Source organism: Sipha flava, unplaced genomic scaffold (assembly GCF_003268045.1).
Source record: "Sipha flava isolate LNK unplaced genomic scaffold, YSA_version1 1_pilon_pilon, whole genome shotgun sequence".
NCBI classification, from domain to species: Eukaryota; Metazoa; Arthropoda; class Insecta; order Hemiptera; family Aphididae; genus Sipha; species Sipha flava.
In genome coordinates this window covers 5,338,831-5,365,776 of record NW_020272783.1, presented here as the reverse complement: position 1 = coordinate 5,365,776, position 26,946 = coordinate 5,338,831, and the positions used below count along the sequence as shown (strand labels likewise).

At 35.6% G+C, this 26,946-nt stretch overlaps 1 protein-coding gene across 1 annotated transcript in view; it reads left to right on the top strand.

Moving 5' to 3' along the window:
• The window catches only part of LOC112682069 (AT-rich interactive domain-containing protein 1B), a 38,987-nt gene extending 12,959 nt beyond the window's left edge, over window positions 1-26,028 (top strand). Inside the window, exon 3 of the mRNA XM_025552531.1 lies at window positions 23,567-26,028. Within this exon, the coding sequence (XP_025408316.1) occupies window positions 23,567-24,135 (569 nt within the window). The 3' untranslated portion in view covers window positions 24,136-26,028. The remainder of the gene's footprint in view (window positions 1-23,566) is intronic.
• The last annotated feature ends 918 nt before the right edge of the window (window positions 26,029-26,946 follow it).

The following is a 26,946-nucleotide window of genomic DNA, read 5'->3' as shown; positions in this document are numbered from 1 at the left end:
GCGTGCGTGCGTGTATGCGTTACGCATCGACTACCGTAGCCGAAACATTATGATATTATACTCGCATATTTATATTGGTACCTTTTATAACGTTACATATACGCGGTCGCGAGTCCCTGACACTCGTGTATAAAAGGGTATATGACGATATTATGAAATCTCCGTTTCGCAGGGACGTTTGACCGTTGCATCGCTGTCCGAAATCGTATTCATCTAACATAAATATGTGTGCACACCGTCCGCGGTATAGAAATCTAGCGAGAGTATTGTGTTACGGTCGACTTTAGATATATAAAATATATTATACTGAACGAAAACTTCGCACCAAAAGAAAGCGATCCATCTTGTGTCACGACTTCGGATAGAACTGGTGTGTGTATATGTATAATGTTACTGTATATAATTTCGTCCTCCTGATGTATGGAACGAACGTGTAGACGTACGCGCACACAAGCCATAAACGCCGCGTAGTAATACAGGTACGCCTGCAGTGTAATAATGTGTACATTTTTATTATATTAAAATATAATTTTGAAAACATCGTATTTCCGATTTTCGTGCGGGTCTGCTTACTGATCACCTCTTTTGTGTAGTTTTTTCGCGACAAATTATAGAATGATCGCAATCGCTTGTCGTTGAATCTCGCACAGTTGCTTTTTATTGTGTCTACTGCACGTCCTCGGCGAAGAATCCATTAGCTGGCAGAATGTCTTCCCCAGTTTATTTCCTCGATCTAAAATGTCAACGTCTAATAATTGTTGTGGTTTAGAACCGTATAATCACAGCAGGCAACACGTTTTATCCGTGCTTCAATGTAAAATTGGTGTGAATCATATATATATATGTATGTATACCGTTCCTGAGGAATATAAAATGTTCAACATAATATTTATAAATGTTTACTCGCAATATTGTATAGAATATTATGTAAATTAAATCGGTACCGGACTACGGACGTGCTATTTTTCCGGTATGCTTATGTAATGCTATATTGTTATACCTTTAAGTAAATACGTTCAAACGTGTCGAAAAAGTATTCGAACAATATACCTATAACCTTATGCAAACGTTATGGCATTTTTCAGGTCGTGCGAATTTTGTCCGGTAAGTCCTTAGAGAACACAAAGAACATTTGATGAAACTATAATAAATACTATAATAAAAACTATTATAAATAAATCGTATGTCGGATTATAACACGTTATGCTTATTTTTTTTGAACACAGGTTGCATTTAGATAACACTTAAATGATTTATAATAATTGTTGTAATATCCTCAATATAAATGACCAGGGCTCGGAAGTTCTAGCAAATGCATATTTTTCTTGGTTCATCCTAGAACATCCAAAGTAAGAAACAAATATGTTTCTCACTGCTCGGGTATCATACAAAAAATTTCATTTTGCTATTTTTTGCATATTAACGGGTTTTATTGCTATTTTGCTAATTTAGGGTTTATATTGCTATTTTCGGGCATATTTTCACATAATGTAGGAAATAATCAAATTTTGTTGATCATAATTGTATTTACTTGGTTATGTTTTTAAAAATATTTTAATTATTGGAAATAAATAACTTCATCAAATATTATTTTATGTTTTCATTGATAATTTGTTGTATCAATAGTTAGTGACGTCATTGTTATTCCCTTATATCATTGCATTAGATTATTAAACATTTTAATGATCTAGGATAATTATCAAGATAAATATATAATGTAATTTAATAATAAGTACATTTTTACAAATATATTTAAGTAATTTAACATTTTTGTTAACATTCTATAATTCAATCAGTCCAGACTGTGTCTAATGAGTCTAACAATTTGTAAAATTACATTTTTCTAGTTAAATGCATATTTTAAAGTTTTTAAGTGCATATTTAAGTGCTAAAAAGTAATATTTTTAGTGCTACAACTTCCGAGCCCTGTAAACGACTAATAATGTGCTCATTTTATTATACTTATTGTTCGAGGCGCACATGCTTCGCACCGCCGGCACTCGTGCCACATGATTCGCGTGTCCAAGTAGGCTTATCGGTCCCATCCCGATCTCTCCGCCGCCGCCTATCACAGAGTCCGGCCACGAGTCTCACCGATTATCGTGCGCGACGACATCGATGGAGGGGGGCGTACAGCGGTGACTCGCCACTTTTCATTTTCAATTCATTCTCCTTTTTTTTGTCTTATACTTTTTTTTCTTCGCGTCATGGCGCCGCCTTGATCTGTGTACGTTATTTTTTTTTTTAACTTGCGGTCGCGTTTTGTTTTTTTGCTGATTAACGTGTGTACGCCTTTTCGTCGTCGTCGTTACATCGGACATAAGTGCATCTTCGCCGCCGCCGTAATTAATTAACGTGCGTGCGCCTTCGCCGTCGCTGTTCAAAACGGCGGATACGTTCGTGTTGTTGCCCGGTTCGTGTGTGCCGTTTCATCATTGCTCGTCTGTCACTCCCATCTCGCGGTGTCAAGAACGATGTCCATAATTTCCATCGTCGGGTGATAGTCAAATCGCTAATTATTATTATCGTTGTAAAAAGTCTATGATCAGCGAATGAACTGCTGGTCATTTATATTATAAACATTTGTTAATTTATTATTATCCTGGGGCGTCTCATAAATTCAATATTTATATATTATTATTATTATTAAGGGCGACGCGCATCCGTTGTATGCCTTGTTGTTGTTTTTCAATCATTAACGTCGCGAATCGTACGATCGGTCTTCAATACGCCTATCTCGCAACCAAACGCGAGTCTTGGCGGTTAACTACCACAGCCGTAAGAGCCGCCACGGCGCTGACACTTGTGTTACTTTAATTTTCGTGGATTAATGACAGTTAGGGGCAATAAATATTCTAGTCGATTCAAACCTAAAAGTCTGATGAAATACGTTTAAAGGTATATTTAGTATCAAAAGAAGGTCCGTGCGCAGAAATCATCCAAGGGGAGGTTCAAAATTATACATGATATTTTAGGTTATGAAATCAATACAAAAATATACGTTGGAATATCCATAATAAAAAATATCGGGACCGAAAATCAATAAATCTCAACAAATGTCTGAAGAACTTGAACATCTAACAGACTAGTCAGTGAAAATGCATTCTATCAATGGCTACATTTACAACGATAACCGACAGTACCTAGGGAGGAAAAACACGAAAATTCAAAAGAAAAGTGCGCTAAATAAATCGATATAATTGGCACTGTTAAAACAAAAGTAGTAACTATGTATTGCATTTTCAAATCAATTAAACATTTATAGAACAATGACTTCTTAGTAAAAATATATGTAAAAAGATCCTCCGTAGGGATTTAAACCTCCCCCCCCCCTTGTGCATAGATCTGATCAAAAGATAACAAGTGGCCGGGTTAACTAGACCAACTTTGGCTTAATCTAATGCACAAGTTAAAATCTACATAAAAGTTATAAATGTACTATTTATAATTTGTCGATAAAAATTGATTATGATGCAGAAACTTTGTTCGGTGTGATAACAGTTGAATTTAATAACAATGATTTTTTATGAGAACATTTTATTTTGTAAGCTGTTAGATTAAAAAAAACGAAAAAAAATTAGCTTAAACAATTAAAATTTACTTGGAGGTTTAATTTATTAAGTTATTTTTTGTATAGCATCTCCAATCTCGGCATTTTAGCATATTAATTCTTATTGAATTTATGTTTGTAATTTACTATACCAAAATATTAGATCGTTTTTTCTTGTTAGTGAAATAAATTTCCGTAAAAAATGAATGACATAATTAATAGGCATGTAAAAATGGTCTAACGTTCTAAAAAAAAAAAATAAACTAAAATAATCGCAAAACGTTGTAACAAAACTTACTCTACTAATGAAACATAAATGTCCTTGAATTTTAACGTTTTACAAGACTACACAAGTACACGGTTAATACTAATGAGTATGAACAGTGATTGATATAAACGCGCATTATATATATAAAAATTAAAAATAAATTTTTCGTTTGCACGAGGTAAAAAAGTTTTTTGTGATTTTTATTATTTCATCGATAAAATAACATGAACTATTACATCCGAGTCGTTAAAACAGCGTACAGTATATAATCTGATGAATTATGGTTTTCTTAAACTTTTTTTTCCCCTTCACGGTCGTCCCCGCATTCTTACTGCTGACACCAGTAGTGTCGGTACACATTACACATTATAATAGAAACGCTGTTTTGCATGTTTAAAAACATACCTCTTCACCCTTTAACCCCCGTACCACACCTTGTTCGCGGCTGTCGCTTTCCGCCGAAGCATCCGTTGTCAAGGGGTACACGAGGCGACGAGAAACTCGAGTCGACTACCCGAAAAGGAGACCCTCGCGGTGCTTTCGACTTTTATCCTTCGTGCAGCATACAGTGTATATATTATATACCATTAACCAAATTGACTGCGTGGATGGCCGCCGCCGCCGTCACCTTGCATATGAATCCGTCCTCTCCCCTATCCACCGCCATGCAAACAAGACGCAATTCGCGCGAAAAACCTTCCCGAGAAGGGTCGACCTGTGTGCGTACGTACATACACGTTCTAACTTCATGCAAGTATATAATATATATATATATATATATATATATATATATATAAATGTATAATAAACGCGATCCGATAACCGACAGCGAAGTGCTTTTAGCGCCGAACAAACGCTACCGCACTGCCGTCGTCGTATTGGGAATAATAAAAAAATTATATTATATTATTTTTGTGTAAACGAATAAAACTATATACGTAAAGTATAGCTTCCATTTTATAACCCACTACCATGTACAACCGCCTTACATAGGTATTTTTCGTATTTAAAAAACTAAAATTAAAGAAAAAAGGTCGTTCTTCGTAACAATGCGTTCAGTAATCATATTGAAATCTGAACCACGGACTGCAATGAAATACTGGGAACTTTTTTTCTTTACAATAACACGAATTCGTATTTAAAATTACGAAATCGTGATTATGGAATATCGTGAAAATCCAGTGTATGTATACATATATTTGAACTTGTATCGGTTGCACCATACATTTATATTGGATTTACTTACTAAAATGTTTCTAGAATAATATAAATTGAACACAAACGTTTTCGCTAACATAATTCGTTATAGTAACGCAATAAATAGTAAACATATAGTAAGTATATTTCAATCAATCGGAATGCTCAACGAATTATTTATGCCATTTATATAAAATATCTTATATTTCTATCGCATCTCGACTCCGAGTCGTAAATCATTTATTCGGTATAATGTGCAATAGTTATTTGGAATCACGAAAATCAGACTTTTCTGACGTACTGCGCATTAAAATACAACGGTTACAGGTACATCGCGACGGGTACGTTTATCATTAATATTCTTTTGTGTGATATGTTATTTTAATTTGCATCGCCATTAAAAATCGACAGTCAAACCAGTTTGGTGACTATATATACATGAGGATCACGGGTGTTTGTTTAATAGAATTATGTACGAGGGGAGGGGAATAGCTATAGTCCCGGGGGAATCGAAACACCAACATAATATTATATGGTATATACTCGTATGTATATGTTTACTCGTACGTCACGTCCCAAGGGTATTCGATCGGAGAACGAGTCTGAACGACACATAGTACACTAATCGTAACGCCTCTCGGACCGATGTTTTCGCGGGCGAACGCGATCGGCTACGGTAACCTTTTTTCCCCCTCCTCAACCCCCGTACTGTGGTAGGTTTCGTAAACGTGAGGGTGAAGATGGAAATCGATTCCAGGGGCGGTGATGTCGCGGTAAAACGGTTTACTCGTCCCGTTTCACGTACCTCACTGCGGCGGTCCACAGGGCTACAAATATTGCAGTTCGAGAAAACCACAGTGCCGACGCGTACCCGAACGCGAAAATGACGGTGGACGTCCGGATTCGGGGGTAGATCAGAACAATCGATACGAATCGGTGCTCGAGACGTTTTGGACGAGGCTCGCGTGGTTATCAGTGGAGGTGGTGGTGGTTGGAGGGAAACAAAAAAAAAAAAAAAAAAAAAACACGTCCGTACCTGACAGACAATAAGTGGACTTATTTCGAGCATTAGCCTCGCGTCGTGTGTAGCCCCCGTCGTAGTAGTTCTCCTATCAGTTGGTGCCATCTGACAGGCGGTCTGTGCTGGTGGCCTGTCAGGTGTGCGCGCACACGTCGCACAGTACACGGCTGCGTACGTTGTGTCCGTGCAAGTATTTCGCCGCTGCCGTACGTGGTGCGTATACCTTGCCGCGTGTTCCGACCGCATACACGCTTTACACTTAACACACCGTGTACACATTAACATACACGCGCGCATACGCACGAACACCGCACGGTCACGCGAACACCACCGTCGGTTGCGGTAATCTTTTCGGACTGACGGGGACGGTGGTCCGTCGGTTAACGGTTTATACCGTTTATAAGTTGCAGCGAACGATCCGGAGTGAAACGTTTCGAAAACCCTTTGGAAACTCACTGCGACCGGCACGCGACAGTGTACCGTCGCATTGCACCGTTGCGCATTAAATGTATCATGGGTAAAACGGAGATCGCGATTCGACACCACGGATTATCGAAAAGCTATGTATAACCGATATCACGTGTTGGTGTTTCGAGAGACTTGAACGCGTCCTGCAGACCGAGTCGATACAGTCTGTTCGATTCGAGATTTTTGTTGAAAGTTTAAATGTGACGAACTTGACCGCGTTGTGAAAAAAATCTGGAAGGAAAGAAACACAACTTCTTCGAGAGCTTATTTCAAATGTGAACGATCAATTATAATACAATGTTCATATATATTCATATATATGTTCACATGAACCATGTACATAAACATAAGTGGAAACGCGGTTCACTGAGGAAGAAAAGTCGATTTTCTAACGACGAAACGTTTTGATTAATGTTATTTCATCGTTAGATATTTCACGGGAAATACAAAGACAAGCTGATTATATTAAACTCGTTTAAAATCGATGATCATTAAATTGTTTATTGACTAGTGTATTGAATATATAATATTCAGAACATTTAACAGAACTGGAAATCGGAGAGCCGTTTTTTTAATTATAATTTTCGAATGGTATAGTGATTTTTACGAGTGCAATATCACCCGATTTCGATTGGTTCGTCGCACAAGCAATGGCTTCTCGCATTTTATTTTTTTCTACGACGGTCGTGTTACAGGTTTACATATGCATCGACGTTACTACCGATGGGAAATTTATAATGTATATACTCGCACACGGTCCCGTACGTTCATAATATTATGTGATACAGTGGCGCGATATTTTCTGAATACAGAAAAATCCAGATAATTACGATTAATGAAACATACTTGTACATGCACAAAACAAAACTTTATCGATTACTAACTGCTATCGAAAAAAATAAATAAATTGTAAAACTTGGTTTCGCCGTAGTAAGCGTATAGTGTGAAACGAAACGCGCCGCGCACGTTATGTCAAGGAAACGGAAAAAAAAACGTAGACTAAATTTTTCCAACACGAACGCGACCAATCTAAACGGTTTTTAGGAACCGATACGGAACGACAAACTGACCCTGTGTGGACGTGGCACGTGCCTGTACAACACACGGGTACACGATACGTTAATGAGTCTCACATAAGCACGGCTTCCTGTAGACTTTTCCCGTAACTTATTCGAACGGTTTGTCGAGCTGATGTTAAACAAATGGAGTCTTACGCGTCCTGGCACTCGGTCGTCGGCCGCGAGCCCATCATCGCTTCATACGTTTTCAATACAGTTATACGTTTGTCGCTTCCGTCACATGATCGAGGGACAAGCGAACAGTACAAACGTTAAGTGGCACTCCATGTAAATTAATCACAGTTCACGTGCTCGCCACACTGTAATGTAGCGTTTGTCGTTTAACACGTAATATTTTCTCTCGTTTGTATACTTATCACGCAAACCAGTTTCTCTAACGGAGATAGAGTGAGAGAAAGAGAGAGAGAGAAAATTTATTCAAACTACAACAACGGCGGCGGCGGCGGCGTAGTCGTATTGAAACCGATCGAAATACCAGTCGTATATTATATTATATTGTATCGGTCGTCGTGTGACCGAATGTGAGCGTCAGCAAGTCCTGTTTACTATATGTGTATTGTATGCATACGATGCGAGATCGTATCAGGGCTTGAATTAGGTATTTTGAGACGCAAGTCAAGATAGGAAATGTAGCTAAGTATATCCATGCACCGTGCCTCCTAGTGGTTGACCACCCTTCACCTATTAATTGTACGTTTTATAAAAAATAAATTAATAATTACATATTACAATACTGATTACTTGACTGCACGGAAAGATTAAATTGTATTCCCATACAATTATCCTGAATATTCTCAATTCGTGCCCACTAATAATTTATTTCCATTTTATATTTTCAAAAATAATACTATAATAATTTTATCTTTATAGATTTGCTGTATTAATTAATATCTATTTATATTGAAAAAAATAAATACAATTTTTTAGACTATACATTTTTACACTTATATCGTAAACTATAATTATTTTACAATATTATTTTCTAGCTTTTTTTTAAAACAATTTTATTTATTAGGACATTAAAATTGAAAACAATTTAAATTGTTTTCTGTCAATTGTAAACTTGAGATATTAAAATTGTATGTTATAAAAAAAGGTTCCAGATTAAATTCACAATTCCTTAATAACGAAGTTTCATATCGTGCCTAATAATTAGTATATCTCTGCAGGATCGTGTTTACTGAGTACAGTGCCAGGTGTACGGACGGGTGCCCGGGAATTGGGCCACAATTAACCTTTTTTCAAAAAGGTATACGGTAGTTTGGCCACTACAGTTTTACATTTATAACAGGTAGACCCGGTGATTGGGCCATTATTGCCATTGGGTCCTTTCGTTCACATTTTAAAAACAATTTTTATATTTCACATCCCAATGTTCATAATTTTTTAATAGTTTATTGAGGGTTCAATCCGAAATATATATTAAAATAAATATAGGAACGATAAAAGCAAGAAAACAAACTTTGATTCGTAAAAAATATATTTTTAATGAAATTCAAAATTATGAAGACGGGAAAAAGAATAGATTTGAATTTGTAAAATCGGTATCATATTATTTAAAAAAATAATTATAATTTTATGTAATTTTCAGAAGTTAATAAACGTTGTATATTCGTATATTTTTATGCTGTACATTCATGGTCCAATATCTGGGTACACTTTAAAAATATACATTTCATTTGTGACCCAATCTCCGGGTAGTAAAATGTAAACAAATATTTTATACGAAGCATGTAGATAAAATGTGGCCCAATTATCGACCGCCCGTACGGACTAGTATGCGTATAACCACGTATGTGGGCGAGAGAAGGCCTATTTTTTAATGCCGTAGTACAAATACGATTTTCGTACGGGGAAAACTTATATTTCCGTTGTATAATATTACACTAATAGGTATATTGAACGAAAATTGTTCGATTGATGTGGAAAATAGGCTCGCAGGTACAGAAACTGAAATATTTTTCAGAGAGGTGCGTAAGAAGTACCTCGTGAGATAAATAAGATAAACAAGAATACAAAAAGTATATTAAAAAACGTTTTGCTAATCAATATCAGTTGTTGTAGGAAACGATAGCTCTATTCTCGTTATCCTTTGCCGTCACCGTCGCTCTATCATATATCGAATACGGCGCGCGACTTATTATTTTATCACGGTCAAGCGTGGACTGCGAGCGCCGTGGATACAGCGGGTGGGTCATCGTGCGCGCGCTCCTCTGCGTATATATTATTGTACCGTACACGTATTATTGTACTCCATTGCGGCGATCCAAATACGATGGGACAAACTGGTTTCCGATACGAATATTTGACGTGTGCATTATAATAATACACGTAAAAAATATTTTAAACTCGTCTCAGACCGCGCGCGCGCGCGCGCTTGTGTGTACGTGTATACCTTCGACACCGTCACCGCACGGGAGAAAAGAAAAAAAAAGATGAAAAATAATATAAAACTCGACTAGATGTATATACGCTCGCGTGTACAGCCTGGGAACGTCTTGTATACCGTGTACGAGTGTGTCATTCCCGTCGCGTGGACTTTGGACAGTTCAGATAACGTGAATGGGAGAGTAGCCGTCACTTCTTCGATGTACATATTTATGTGCGTGCGTGTGTGTGTGTGTGTGTGTCTTAGTGCGTGTGTGCATACGCAAGGAAATATGTTATCCGAAAAAGGACGCGGTGTAAAATAAAACACAAGACGACGAGCAGGAGATAAGCATACGCTCGGCCGGTTTATTAATATTATCATACGCACTTGTTATTATTATGCGTGTATATATATATATTATAAATGTGGAATTATTGACGTTGCCGCCGTCGTTGCTGCTGCTTTTGCTGCTGCTGCTGCGGTATTTTATTTTATACGTACTCACTGTCAGCGTCGATTACAGGCGCCACGTTTCACCGCGCTTCCAGGACTAATATAGGTACACCGAACAATATTTCGAAACCGTATTATGATGCACACGTGTGTACTGGTAAATAATATTTTATTATAAATATAATCCGATTCCAAAGTTGTAAGGCGATGGGACACGCCGCACCGCGATTCGTTTCGTTTCGAACGCCGCCTGCGCGCATCGCTTGTGTTTTCGGATTTTTATCGTTCCGCTATATTACAGCTCATTGCAACGTGAAAGTATTTTCCCGCCAAGCGGTTTATTCTTGTTTTATTGACATCATTTTTAGACGTTTGCGAACACAGTTCGGAAGGACGATCCAAAGATCGCGTTTGGATGTTGAAATCGCATAGGTATATCGTTGAATAACAATTAGCAAAGACCGCGAATGGGGAAAAAACGAGCTTCTAATCTGCTGTCAATCTGTGTGTTTTTTGAAGGCTATCCCATATTCATTATATAGCCTACAAACATCAGCTGCCCACCTTCACGCGTGTAACTCTATATATCTATGCAAACGATATCGACTGTTTTATCAATTCATTCGATCTATAAACACACGATGTGCAACTATCTTATGGTAGAGCCTCTCGGGACCAAAATATCGGGTCATAAAAAAAACGACAAACGGAACGATTCGATTTCTGCAAATTTTCGGAAAATGTTTGTTTTAATGTGCAAACAAACAAAAACCGGACTCGTTATCCGTGTATAAATATTCGAATCGTAGAACTCGTGATTTTAACGTATTAGTTAAATGACACGAACTGTATATGCTATTGTGTGTAGTACATACGACTGCAATGGTATTTACTGGTGGTTTTTTTTCTTCGAATGGAATTTCCTCCGGTCGGGGTCGCAGGAACGAATGCGTTGGCCATGCGCGTACGTCTTTGGTTGTCCGCGGACGGACAATGTCAGCGGGATACTTCGAAAATCGTACAATTAAATCCCTCGGGAGGAGCTGGATACTGTAATCTGGAGGAATAATGTATACGTGGTCCGCGGGCGAGAACGCACATAATGCCGTACACTACGAACCCATAGCTATACGTATGCATGTACTGGCGAATACACATACGAGACATATTATTATTATTATTATTATTATGCGCGTGTACAAAATATCGCCTGTCAAAATATTACACGGCATTCATTAATAAAGGTCGCGTCACCTGTTGGACCAGACGACGCGCTGCACAGTGTATATACGTAGCGGTGTACCGGGTGGTCGGTAGTGGTGGTAGTCGTCGACTTACGTATATATTTTCGATGACTCGACACATATGCGTAAGCGGTATTATAATTCTAGCACGAAACCTCGCGCTATATCCGCTGCGGTAAACACGAATATACTTTCGTTTAACAAATCGAAAAATAGTATACAAACAGATATAAGCCGTTCAAAACGTGTATATTGTAAATATATAGATATATAGGTCAACAGTAAATCACGGTGGTGTCTATAGAATTATTCACATACATATCAGACTTGTTTTTTTTTTTTCGCAACACTCGACGTGAAATCACAATTTTTTCGCTTTATACATACATGTATATCATAAGTGCATGAATATATATTTCATAATTTATAGTATTATATTTTGTTTGTTTTCCAACCAATATGTAGGTACCTCAATGGATCTCATAAGATACACTGTAATATTTATATATAATGTAGTGTTACGAACATCAAAATTACACATATTTACGGGTAAAAATGATTTCTGGTTTTGTAGGAAAGTAAGCACTTGACCTTGGATATACATTTAAAATGTAAGAATATTAGCAAGAGCCAGTCTTTAAATACTATGTTAGTGCGAAAAAGAAAAAATGAGGCACGTTCAGAAATATTATTTATAATGTAAACGTCTTACGTCTACTGTGTACATACGAAACATTGGGTTATGCATGGGTAAGAGGTATACTAAAATACACAAATAACTTAATCACGGACTTAAATCCAAGAACATTTTGCAATGCTTAAAAAGGTCAAACGACCGCACTTAGCACTGGGTGACATGCCATTAATATTAGGTACACGTTAAGTTCAAATAAAATAAATAAAATTATTCATTAAACATTATTGATTTATATAAGTCATGTCTATGTGTTTATATTCGATATTTAAATTAGTATCCACTTAATCTTCATAAACCAATATTAACACTAAAAGTATTAATATTTTTATGTTGTGTTAATATGATAAAATACAAATCAAATGTTAAATGTAAATGTCATTTTATAATGAATACGTTTCATAAAGTGCATGTTTTGACACTAAGTAAATGTAATATAAACTCAAAATATATACACTTCCAGTGGTGTATTTCCCAATGGGAAAAGTTGGTAGCTGCCTAAAGCATCAAAATTTATAATGCTGAAAAAAGTAGAAAATTCCTTATTTTATGTTTACAAAAAATTATTTAATATTTACTCAATTGTCCAAACAAAAGAAATTTTAATAATGATAGTTCATAAAAATTATTAAGTTTTCATTACAATTTGATAGACGTCTATTGAAATTTTTCAAAGTAGGCTAAATAAATCAAAGTGATAAAAAAAATTGTTTTTAAATTTAAATAAATCAATATACTATTTTATTTAATAGTTGGGATGGAAAATTTTTAGTGCCTATAGCCGTAAGAAAGTTAAATCCGCATCTGTACTCTTCAATGTTGAATATATGGTGATGACTTTAGTTAACCTGGAGCCTAAACTTATAGTTTATTCTTAAACTCATTTCTGCTACATTATGGTAATTATATTGTAAACAAGTATTACGTAATCTCATTATAATTTTTATACGCAATTATGAAACTATTTTAAATGTTCTACTAAATCAATGGATTTAAATGTCAATAATCTCCTGTCTTTTTCCTGCTTCCTGATACTCTATATCAGCTTCTTGTTTTTTGGCTTCTTAATGTAAATATTAACTTATAATTCGAAAAGCTTTTCTCCCTTCCAACTCTATATGAACCCAAACATAATATAAAAAAAATTGTACGTTCTATGAATAAAGGCATTTTAATATTCAAAATAAAAAAAAAACAAAAATATTTCTTAAAGTGCTGTACACTTAATGTTAAAATATTACAATATATACGTTCGTATTGAACGCAATACCAATTATGACACCGATTTAATTCTAAAACAAAATATGTGTATCCGGTGTAGGGTGTATCAAGAATTGGGGGAAAATATATATTCCTTATGATTCAATAATATTCCATGCTCTGTTCAAGGTGCATACACGAATTCCGAGAGCCCCTTACAAATGAACGTTTGAACGGAATGATGTCTGTACAGATATCTTGGGGGGAGGCGGTCGCCAGGACGTCTACAACAAACGAGTACGATTGTCGTGGACTCGCGTTTGTACGTGTATAGTCGTTTCGACGGGTGTGGGAGATACTATTAACAAAATGAAAGAATGAAGATCAAGTGGGCGTTGAGAAAAAGGGATTCTGTAGCGACTGATTATTTGACGGAAGCGTTCACGAAGGGGTTGGGGCCGAGTAGTTGCACAGTTTCGTTGCGATGGTTTACGGCGGAAAGGGGTTAGACAGATGTCTCCCGTCCCGTTCCCGAAAGGGTTGTGATGTATCGTGTGTCAACTTAACTTTAATTCGACGCGTTATTAACGCTCGTGTTTATATATATATATATATATATATATATATATGACTGCATATGTAGGTAAATGTTATATACGCATTTATATGTTTAGGACATTGCACGTTTGTCCCCAAAATTTGTTCCGTTTCGGCGTGTCGGTTAATATAAATATATATAACGACGTTTTTATAATACATAATTTTAACAGCCGAAGCACGTACCATGTACACAGGATGTATATTAAAAATTATAAACGTCGACTTACACTTTTTTACCGTGCACAAATGTTAATGATACATTTCAGAGTATGTACAATAGGTAGGTACTTGAAGTGTTGTAAATTTTTCCTCTTATAGTTGGTTTCCGCAGTCTTTTGTGCGACGATTAATATTCTAGACACAAAAGACAAACGCTATCGAGATACGAGTACGTCTTACAATTTTACAAAACGTGCTCATTATAAGCATATTTATAAATACATTTTCAAAGTATACAACATATCTATGAAGGAAACCATTTTTGAGACTCAATGTTAAAAATTTTGCGTATGCGTTCATAATCGAATTCGGTCAGTTGCGCATTGTTATAAAATGGTTAGAATATGTGCGTTTGTTTTTTAAAGTAAAAAGTCAAACGTCAACGTTAACATGAACATTTGTTGTAATAAACAATAAATACGTAAATTCTACATAGGTAATTAATATTATAGTATTATACTTAAGTTAGTGAATCTTACCTCAATCCTACCTACCTCAAGTGAATCGTTTTATTTTATTTGCGTAGTGAGAAAATTTTAAAATATAAGTATGTCATTTATAATGATCAAGTATTTTCTTTTGCAAACTTCTTTTAATGAACGATTTGTGACAATTATGCTATTGTAACGTTACTGACATCGCTTGTAATATATTCATCTGTGTGAACACAATGTTATTAAGTACTGAAAACTTTCAAAGTCCCCCAAAAAATTTTTTTTCATTTAATGCTGTCTCATCAAAGATATTAAAAGCATGCTTTGATATTAATATAAAACAATTATCGGAGACGAGTTCTCAACACCCGGATTTCATTTTCTGACAGAATGAATTTTGTCCGTCTGAATGGTACCTATTTATAATACAAATATTGATAATCAATTATTTACCTAAATGGTCCTGGATATTCTACATAATATAAAAATATTTAATGCTTTGAGTTTATTTGTGTAATTTAATACTTTAAAAAGAAATACAGTCTTTCTTGCGTGTTAATAGTTAAGGTTTTAATTCAAACACATAAAAAAGGTCTTTTATTATACCTTTTATTATACAGCTCTTAATAACCACATCAGAACACTTCTATTATTTTACAACTAAATGCGCTCGACATGTTAATTTATTGAACCAATTATTATTACGCGTGTTCGACCTTTTTAGAACAATTGCATCTTTTATTGGGTACCTAGTTAAAAAAACATATTTCTTCTGATAACATTTTGGTGCACAATTATTGACCAGGAACTATTAAAATTATAGTGTAGTATATTATAGTATAATACATTTAGTTGTATAGATAGATATAAGATTTTTTTACAATGGAATTGAGAAAAGTATAAAACACTTCTTTCGTAATTAATCAATAACGTTAATTTATCAGATGGAAAAAAATGTTGATTATGATTTAAAAGAGTAAAGATATTTTATATAAATTGACTAATAGATTAAAATGATATATTAATTTCACAACAGAACACAGATTACCACACAAGATCTATCTAATCACTTATTCAATACTATTATTATTATTGTTATTAATATCGACGAGCAGAATGTACTCTGCATAAATAAGAATTGTTATCATTATACATATATATATATAACTGACAATATGGATAATCCAGTATTTTGCAAAATACCTAAGCATTATATAAAATACCAAAAATCATTCGTCAATATACATAATAAGAATTTTGCCTAGGTATTATGTGTAATGCTAATCGTGGAGTAGGCAATATGAAGAAAACAAACAAAATTGGGCATCACCTATTACCAACGACATTATTTATCGATTATCATAAATGTGCGATCACAATTTAACGCAATAAAGATTAATATTCTTTTACTACCATAATAATAATTCTGAGATACAATATTGAACTTACTAATTAATTTATTATAATATCGTAAATTTTCTCGTCGTTTTGGTGTTGCAAATATGTATACGATTTATATGAAGTCAAATTTTTATAACTAACTACAAAATTTTTTTTAAAAATTTGGCCACTAATACTAGTTTTTTATCTGATGAACAGTATAATGAGTTGATAAAATTTCTTTCCACAAGAATTGGTCAAGGATTTTTAAAATGTGTTTGTAAGTCCAAGTGTCAAAATAAAAAGTGTAATTGTCTTAAAAATAACATTTTTTTGCACTTCAAAATGTGACTTTTCTACAACATATTATAATAAGTAAATAGTAGTTTAAGTAAAATATTTATATAATATCAATAATATAATAATAGATAAAAATTAAATTTTATCTGTAATATGAGTAATATTATATAATAATTATAAGAATCTTAATGTAATAAAACATATAATAAAATGTTTTGTAGTTTGCCTAAAAAAAAAAAATTGGCATTTTGAAAAATACCTGTATTATCCATATTGCCAGGAACATATATATATAGGTTATACGAACATGCGGTTTTTTCTGAATTTAGTTTTTAGGCTTGGATAGGTATTATTAATGTATATGTTCAAATCGATTAAATTTGGTCATTCAGTCATTATACAAACTGAAAAATAAGATTATTGCACACACTTTACACACCTGTACCGGCTACTGCGTTTCGTATCACATAGTAAATGTAATGATAATAATAAATTTCGGATTATTTGTCCAGTGTCATATCGTTGAGATTTATTTCCCTCGTAATCAGGAAATACAGCGAAACACACGCGCTCGCGTATTAGCCCGGAGGACGTTTCGGATTCTGTCCACCCAGTCATCAATCACAGACAAAGGATATTAGAGGAAAACAATCCCCTCAAGCAGTGCGGCGTGTAGCACGGTTTCTTTTGACTTCTGTACACATGCGCGCGTACCTACCGCGTATAAGCCAGGGGTAACCGTGTACGAATCCCGCGAGAGTTTTACGGTGACACTTATGGTTATCGGTGTATACGCGTTGTACACCGCGCTTCTTCTCCGATCGAGTCGGTTCCAATATAACAAAACATTAAACGTTCGTTCAGCCGCGAATGCACGGTCGTATCGTTTAATAGTGCCTCGCATGACGTAGGTATACTATGCGGTGTATAATGCGATTAGGATTTTAGAAAAACGAATTTGAAAACCACGTGAACAACGAGCAACATGTTTAATAATTTACTTTACTGCAAATGCATTTCTTTTTTTCGATCGTTTTTTCGAAACCGGTAATTTCAAATCATCCAATCGGCTTGACGATTCATTTCATTGAAGTTTTTAGTATTCGAAAATTAATTTTTGTACTGTTATACGACGGTCCGTGTGTGCAATGCCAACGACCCACTGTAGGGTTTTTGTTCCCTTCCCCCCCCCCCCACAAGTGGTGGTTGAAATATTTAAAGTTAACGTTTGTACAAAAATATAAAAACGCACGCGCGTGCGTTGAACGAGTTTATTCGAAACTTTATCGTGTATACGTACTCCACACGCGTACATTTTTACAGGTGATAATTTGCGTGACATAATTATGCGCATGAACGCCGTACACGCGACATGACACGTCATAATAAAACACCACACGCGCGTACGTTGTACGTGTACACCACGTGGACGTCGGTCGGTCGCGCGTGAGTGTCCATTGATTTCCGGCGAGATAACGAATCGCGTTGTTCGGCTGCGACCGTTCGACCGGATGTAACCGTACCTGCATCGTTACGAATCGGAGCTTCCAACATCGATAGGTTTCCCGTGGGTACGACTACGCGACCACTGTTACGCGCCGACCGGTTGACATGACCAACGTTCATGTGCTAATAATCAGGGCTTATTCTAAGGATTAAAGTTTGTTCTATGAAATTTATTTGCATACTTACCCCCTCCCTAAATAAATTGTATATTGATATTTTAGAATTTCGACAATCGCGTGGTAAAATATTAAAAAAAAAAAATCTCCGTTATACGTACACCGCTATTTAAATTTAAATTTCATAGATTAATCAGCCATCGAAATAGCAAAGATTGTAAGCTTACATAATTATTATTCATTACGTACTAGGTTGGGTTTATAAATTACACAAATTTCAAATATTCGGTAGAAATTCAATCATTGGAAAATTATATTTTTGTAAGGTGCCCATATTCATAAATTCAACTGCCCTTTTGATTTTTCGTACTGCTCAGTTTGGGTCGTAATGCCCGTTAGAATAAGATCTGCCAATAATAGCATTGAATTTACTACTAGTGACGATATTACGTTTATTAACAGTTTCCAGAAAATCAACATTAACAATTAAATCGTAAAACTATGATGGCGATAACCAGGGAACGGATTTACATAGAAGTGTGATTTATAAAATATGTGGAGGAAAAAATTGAATTAAAAAAAAATAAATACAATTATAATTATTGAATTATCATTATGATTTGTTGCATTGAATTATTACAATTTTTTTTAAATTATCGAATGTGAAATGTCGCTTATTAGGTCTCAAAATATTTTTAAAACGGCTAAATTATTATTCCATATCAACCGATGTAATTTGATCATATTTGAAGCGCATAATATCAGAAGGCGATAATTCCAAATTTTTATAAGGGTGTCTGCCACTCATTATATCATTGATTATTTTAAAATCAATATAGGCTAGATTTTTTCTGCAACAGAATGAATTTTCTTTTTTACAACATCTCCTATTGGTCCGTTTATACGAGTTTTAATTTTTTAATCGCTAATTCGACAATTTGCATACTATCATTTAAGGATATATTTTTTGTTTCTAATTTTATAATTGTATGTGCAATGAAACTACAATTCACCGAGATGAAAATTAATATATTTTTTAATTTTACATAATATTTTGAGCTTTTCCAATAGCGATAGAAGTTTCTGGATCTAATTTCGAAATAATTTTTAATATTTTCGTATGAAAAAACGTATGAAATGATAAAATATGTTTAAAAATATTTTAAAATTAGTGAACTATGTAAAAATATGTAAAATAAAAGTAGCATCATTTTTTGATTTAAATCGTGAATATTTCTTATCGGATCTTAAATATCTTGTTTTAATAAAAATATGCATTTACATATAAATCCGTTCCCTAGTGATAACAAAAAGTGCTTCTATATTAGATGGCACAGTACGTCTGACTTTTGGAGCTTTTATATTTGCTGCTGAATCACTTCCTGGTTGGTTTCCCCTCGTGGTTTTTGTCGACTAATAGTTATGATTTGCAACTCGTTCGTGTAACACTGCATAGTTTTTTCAAACTCGCACGTGTAACAGGTGCATATTTCAAGTGTTATATGATATGATTATATCGTCGTTATATTATACATCGTTATATGATAACTTTTAATATAGTTTTCCATGGCATATCAGTCAACTGCGACTGGGTACTCTCCGCTCATCACCACGATGCCAAGGTCGTCGCTTATTAGACTCATGGTCAATTCAATCATTCGTGTTTATTAGACTCAAAACAGACTGTCCGAGTTTGAAAGTTTATACTTAAAATATATTGTTGTATTATTGACAATATTTGGATGATTAGAGCAGTAAATATGTAAGAAACAAATAAATACGTTTTCAATTTTAATTTTCCTATTTCATCCAAATGTACTAATATATACGATCGTATATATCGTTCACACACACAATTGTATTACTAAATAGATCTCAATAAAAGATTTAAATTTATTTCTAGATTTTAAAAATTAAAAAAAAAAAATCATATTAGATATTATTACTTTCGATGGTCTTTCGATCTTTCGAGGAATTTATTCGGTTAATGGGACCTTAAAGACCGACTACTGTATTTTATACGTTTACATCGTCTTCGGGACATGTCAAACTAGTGTTATTGTCGGTGTAGTGCGCAATTGCGTAGTAATAATAACAATAATTATGATAATACTACAGCTGATATTATTTTGGGTGTGTATAACCGGCACGGGCTGCTGCAGTGTCTATCCAACGTATAAATTCACGTGTAAATCGTGTGCAAGTCCAATTGCACACAGCTACGTGTACGAGGCACGACATCTGATTCGATCATATTTCCACTTTGCGTCCGACTCACGGGCCTCGACCGTTTCCAGCATTGTAAAGAGCCCAGAGCCGGATTTAATCATTGTGCCGTTTTAAGCACTATAGTTTATAAATAAATTGCCGCCTTTTAATATAAATATATTTTTTTAGTCTAATAAATGATATTAAGCCATACAATTATTGTTGTTTCATTTATTACTTAAAATTTTAATGATGTAAAATAAAAATAAACAACTGCTATAAAAATGCATTCTTCCATTCATGTGAAAAACTTAACTATAAAAATATGATATACAATATAATGATAAAAAACATGGTAGTAAAAAATGCTTAAACAGTTCATTTTTAAATTATATTCAAAATCAAATAGTTAGTATCTAGTACCCATCGGCTTAAATAAAATAGAACATTTTAAAATTAGTTGCATTTATATTAGTTCTAGTTACATATAATAAAAATGTAATACTATAACAATTATTTGCCGCCCTAAGCACTAGCTTACCAGTGTTTACTGGGAAATACAGCTCTGAGAAAGTCACAAGACCGTCGCTGCGCGCATTACAACGTAAGGGTGTTTCATGCACCCGTGTGCACGTACACGCAAAGATACTCTAATCCATCGCCGCGCGTGATGCTCTTAATATTTTGATAACCCTTGCATGGATCCCCGTGACCGTACGTGCGTATGCCGTCTCCGTTGTCCGAAATTTAAGCGAGTACGTGTATGAGAAATACGTTCGACATTATTTCATGCATTCGATTCTGTGCATCACAGTGTGCACACGAGCGACTTAATATATACCTACAAATCGCTGTCGATAATTTTTTTATTTCTTCAGTAGAAAATCTATACGCGTTTTATCGCTTGAGGCGTGTCCAGGATCAAAATATAGGACAGACCTAGTTATGGTTATTTTAATTTTTATAGGTACACATTATTTTTATTAATTTTTTTTTTTTCGTAAATTTTTCATAACATTTTTAAATTTGATTAGAAAAAATTATCGTACAGTACAATATCACACGATTCCCCCTGTTTGACTTGTTAATAATACTTAAAGATATTACAAAGTAAATAATAATGATGTAAAAAATATTAATGATAACTATTTGAAAACAGGGTAGGCCCGGGCCAATCAGGCCTACTCTCCGGGCACGCCCCTGTATATCGCACACGCATAATAATGTAAAATTATTAAACTCACGGTGGATAATTCTCATATAACATTATTTGGTGCACAAATATTATATTTAATCATAAGACATGCGTACGTGCGCGCTAAATGTCCGTTATTGAATGGGTTTTGTAAATAAAAGGACTCTAGTCGTTCTTGGGCGTCTTCGGTTTTGTGCGTACACATCGACTATGTGCGCAAAATCGTAAGGTCCATTATAATATAGAATGTTGGTATGTTTGCATATTTGCAGATTTCGCGTAGAACATACAAATGTTTATTTTATTTTCCACGGCGATCTCTCTAGACGGTCTTACTATAAATTCAGCCCATTACAACCATGGGCAAGCATATTCCTCGAGAGTGATAATCATTTTTTTTTAATTTTTAAGGTAATACTGTCGATATTTTATACTAATTTAGTTAAATTGTAAAATGTGTTTCTTATTTTTATCATAATTTTAAATTGTTACGCATTATCATTGTTGAATATATTTTATTAAATATAATTTTCACAATACGAATAACTTGTGTTTAAAACAACAGTGATGCTGCGTAACAAACAACATCTACATTATATAGTATAATGTACTACCTACATACCAATCACACAAGTTCGGTGCGGTCTTTTTACAAAATAGTCAGAAAGTTGTACTCGGCATTCCCAGAAATTACTTAACGGATGAGAAAACTATGTACTGACGTTTTCTCTAACTCATGACTTGAAAAGTAGGTTTAAACGAATCAAGCCAAATCCGTCTTTTTTAACTGAATGGGACGAATTAGTGTCTGCGTACGCAATAAGTGATTTATCAGAGTTTCTCCATCGGTCATTTAGTTTTCGAGAAAAAGCGCAGATAAAGTTTAAACGAAAAAATGAATTTAGAGACTTTCGGTCAGTGGCACGCGTGAAGTGCAAAATAGTAGGGACGTTAATTTGACATTGCTTTTAAAACTTTCCCAAACGATCAACACTTTGGGGCGTACACATAGATACAACACATATGGTCGGTCACCGTTTACAGGTAAGAACCATTGTTGAAATGTCCGTGTGCACATTTCGTTGCGCGACCTTATGGATTACCCAGGAGACCACCAAAGGGGCTTTTTGGTAATTATTAAGTAAGTTCATACATTCACTGAAAATTAAACAAAAAAAACCTTATTGAACGAAAAGAGCAAACAATTCTTTCCAATTTTTTTTTTCAGCGAATGGTATAAAAATCATAATACTCGAGTAAACATAATATGGATACAACACGCTTAAATCATATTATATAAATACATTCAAAACATATTGTTGTTTCATAAAATTCCGAAACAAAAAACGGTACCACATATAATGGTGGATATTTTAAACTAAATCATTGTCGAACTCAGATAAGTGAAATTGTAAAAAAACATTATTCATAAGTTTTGATGGGCCGGAGAACTCAATTTTGATGCAACTGCCTCAACTTTTCGAAGGGTGTGGTGTTACTTAGTAACTGTAGTGCCAAATCACATTCTAGGACCCGAATATTAATGCTTAGGCTGAAAATTTTATTTCCATCCTAATTTTGTTGTCAGTGAATTTTGTCAGAGTATTTATATAAGTTACATGTATACTATAAATGTATATAGTTTTATCTTAAAACGATTAAATTTGGAAACTGAGGGAATGGATTTTTGAGGTTAGAAATTAGAGGTGTTGGCGATGGGTAAGTATATGATAATGCGCCATTTAAAATTGAAATTCAGTCTACCACTGTTCATTAGTAACTATCACGACTGTTCAATTTTTATTTTACCTACATCGGAATCAGGAATGGTACTTGGGGTTACATTTTCTCTATTTGCTAATCGTAGACATAGGTATCAACAATTAAGTTTTTTTTTCTCTTGTCAATCAACAGTACAGAAACGAAGTTAGATTAAACAAAAATATAACTAACTACATTTAAATAAAATGGAAAACAAATTTAAATAAAGTAGCCAGAGGAATGAATATAATAAAGTATATATAAGTAGTTTTTAAAATACGATTTTCCGTGTACTGTTGCAGTGATCAAAAGCGAATATCATCACCACCATCATCAGCATCACCTTCAGCCGGTCAATTCGGCGGCGGTGGCGGCGTTCGGGGGGTCTCCAACCATGATGTCGACAGCGGCCGGCCAGGGGCTGATGTCAGTGGCGGATACGGCACGAGGTGGCAGCGGCGGCGGCGGTGGTGGTGGCGGCGGTAACAGTGGCGGTCAACAGCAAATGATGCTGAACCAGTCGCCGGTGGTGACCAGGTCGCAGATGATGAACGGCAACAACGCGGCCATGCTGCTGATGAACAACACGGGCCGGACGAACTTCACCAACAAGCAGCTGACCGAGCTGGAGAAGGAGTTTCACTTCAACAGGTACCTGACCCGGGCCCGGCGAATCGAGATCGCATCCGCGCTGCAGCTGAACGAGACCCAGGTGAAAATATGGTTCCAGAACAGACGGATGAAGCAGAAGAAGCGGCAGCGGGAGGGTTTGCTGCCGGCGGCCCAGCAGCAGCAGCACCATCAACAGGAAATGCACTTGAGTGGCACCAGCAGCACCAGTAACTCGCCCACCGCGTCCACCAACGTGTAACTACAACAACCCTTATAATTCCATAAAATCATAACCAACCGCGTTCCGCCGAAACCCTCGTGGGGTCGGTGGTTGAACGTTAGTGTGGCGGATACGCGTTGCCCGTGTACGATTGTGAACACGTCGTCGTGCGGTACGACGCACGGGATGGACGCGCGTGCTGGGCAGCGATTGTCGTGCGCGTCACACGCCTGATCGTGAAATGTGATCGTAGACACGCGTAGAGCATTTCGACGGGGACGTACCGGCGGGCATATATCCGTCCCTGAAGACTTGTGATTGGGTGACGAAAAACAATTGCTCGCGCTGGGAAAACGTTATCGGAGAAGAAGCGTAGGGGTATCCCGCGGTATCCCGTGGTGCACGCGCGATCGATTCTGTACATTCTTGCGTTTACCGGAAAGGGACGATGAGGCCGTCGTCACATGGCAATCGACCGCTAAACGGACGCCCATGGACTGGTAGTGTAATGGACGTTTAGCGGCCGATTTGTTATTTTTCACCACGCAACACAACTATCCGGATAAATGTTATGGAGACGGGCAGGAGGTTAGGCTTTTGTCCCTCGCGTTAGATTTGTTTGGCGGTCGGACCGGTTGACACGCAATCGACCAACGAAATCATAAAGTGCGCTATTTCGGCTACGGTTAGCGTAACTCCCGACCTGACCACGACCATCAGTCGACTGGTTGTCTGTCAACGGTGACAACCCATTCCCGTACGTTTCGAATTATTCGAAACCGTAACATTGTAACAAAGACCTGTGGTGGTAAGCTTGACCCATAATTTACCCATTACGATTGATCCACGGGGTAGCGCGCGCTTATCCACTCGGTAAATACATTTAGCTGAACGTTGTAGTGATGGCCCTCAATTTTACAAGTCAGCGAACAGAATCGAGTCGTTGTATTACCATCAGCGTATCATGCACGATTGTGTATGTATGTCATGAAGTTTTCAAGTCTCTGTCTAAAAAAAAAAAACCGTTAGAATGTCTCGTTTTTAGTCGTAGCCAAGACGTGTATTAGACGGCGTGACAAAGAATACGTCATGATTTATTGCAAAATGTTTAAGTCACTTGTTCGAATAGGTACGTTTACCTCGAATATACCACGCTATCGATTTCTGTACTTAACTGCTGTGTTTTCACAATCAGCGATCGTGACGCGATCACAATGTTTTGGGCGCATTATATAAACATATATAAAAATTTAAGTGTATTATAAATGTGCATGAGACAACGGCAACCACTGTTCGCGTTTTCGTTTAGTTCCTATAATGTTTGTAAATATTATTTGTGTAAATGTATAATACATTATGACTTATTACATGTTTAACTACTATTATTACGATGTACAATATTATTATATATATATATATAAAAAAAAAGAAGAGTGTAAGACGTTTCTTACTTAATATACGTACCCACTTGATACATTATAGTATACATTATATATACTGATTTCAAATCTTCGCGTTCGTCTGTATACACTTATTATTGTTTAATCTCGACGTTGTATACTTTTAATGTAATCGTAAACCGTATAAATGTACTAGTTTGGAGTACCTAATAATATGTATAGGCAAAGTTAACGTGTACATGTGGTAATTATATTTGCATATATGGTGATAGAAAATCAAATATCTTTTTTATTCCGATTGTGATTCGCTGTGATTAAAATTAAAATACGTGTTTATCATTATAAATACCTACTTGATCCATATCCCCGTAGATATATATTAATGTGAATTATATAAGTTTATACAAGGTGAACGCGCATCGTAATATATTACGTATAGTGTGTACACGAATAAAAAACCAATGATTCCCAAATCGTGTATAAACTAATGATTTTTCTCGTGTTAATTAATTTAAATAATTTATAAAATTCATATATTATTGTAGTCGATTACACAGTATATATATATATATATATATATATATATATATGTATTATGAAATAAAGTTAAGAACGAATTAATTGCAAACAGTTTTATTTTTTCATGTAAAACAGAATATAGCAAAAATCATTGTCTTCTTGTTTGGATCCACCAAAAAGACCTTGCGAACAGTTAAAATTACATTATTCAAACGGTTATTATACTATACGATTGGCTGGTTATACTCGTATGTACGATATATGGTATCACGGAAATTGTCCAATGACTAAAATATAATAGTTTACTATACAATAGTAAAACTATCCTTGGATAAACGGATGGGGGGGAGGTATTTTTCGAGTACAATCGCTTGGCAAGGGATACGTATATACACTTACTGCGATACAAGTACTGCCAATGGCGTACGAGCAAAGGGGCGCTGTCGACGCCACGGACAATAGAGATCGCGCGAGAGCGGAGCGAAAAACTCTGTGTCGGAGTTGCTATTTTTTTCCCTTCGCCGTCAGTCAACATACGAGGGGGGAAAGAGACCGGACATTTTAATCTACCATTATGTGTGTCCCTGTCTGCACGCCGTATGTATATATATATTTTTTTTTATATACGACAGCTTTATCCCCTGTACGCGTACGTCAAGTGAAAGAGTGCGAGATGGGAGGGAAGGATACGAGAGAGATACAACGAAAGTGCAAGAGAAAGGGAAAACAAGAGTGTGAGAGAGAGAAAGCGGGTGTGGAGTGAAACACTCATACGAAGTATAAAAAAAAAAAAAGAGTAAAAATAACACAATGGGGGTCCGCCGGTCACGTCGGTGTCGGGGTGGCAGGCAGGCAATGGCAGTGAGTGGCAGTCGGCTGATAATAATGATGGATTATGAGAGACCCTGCGAGAGAGTTTCCCCCCAGGGGC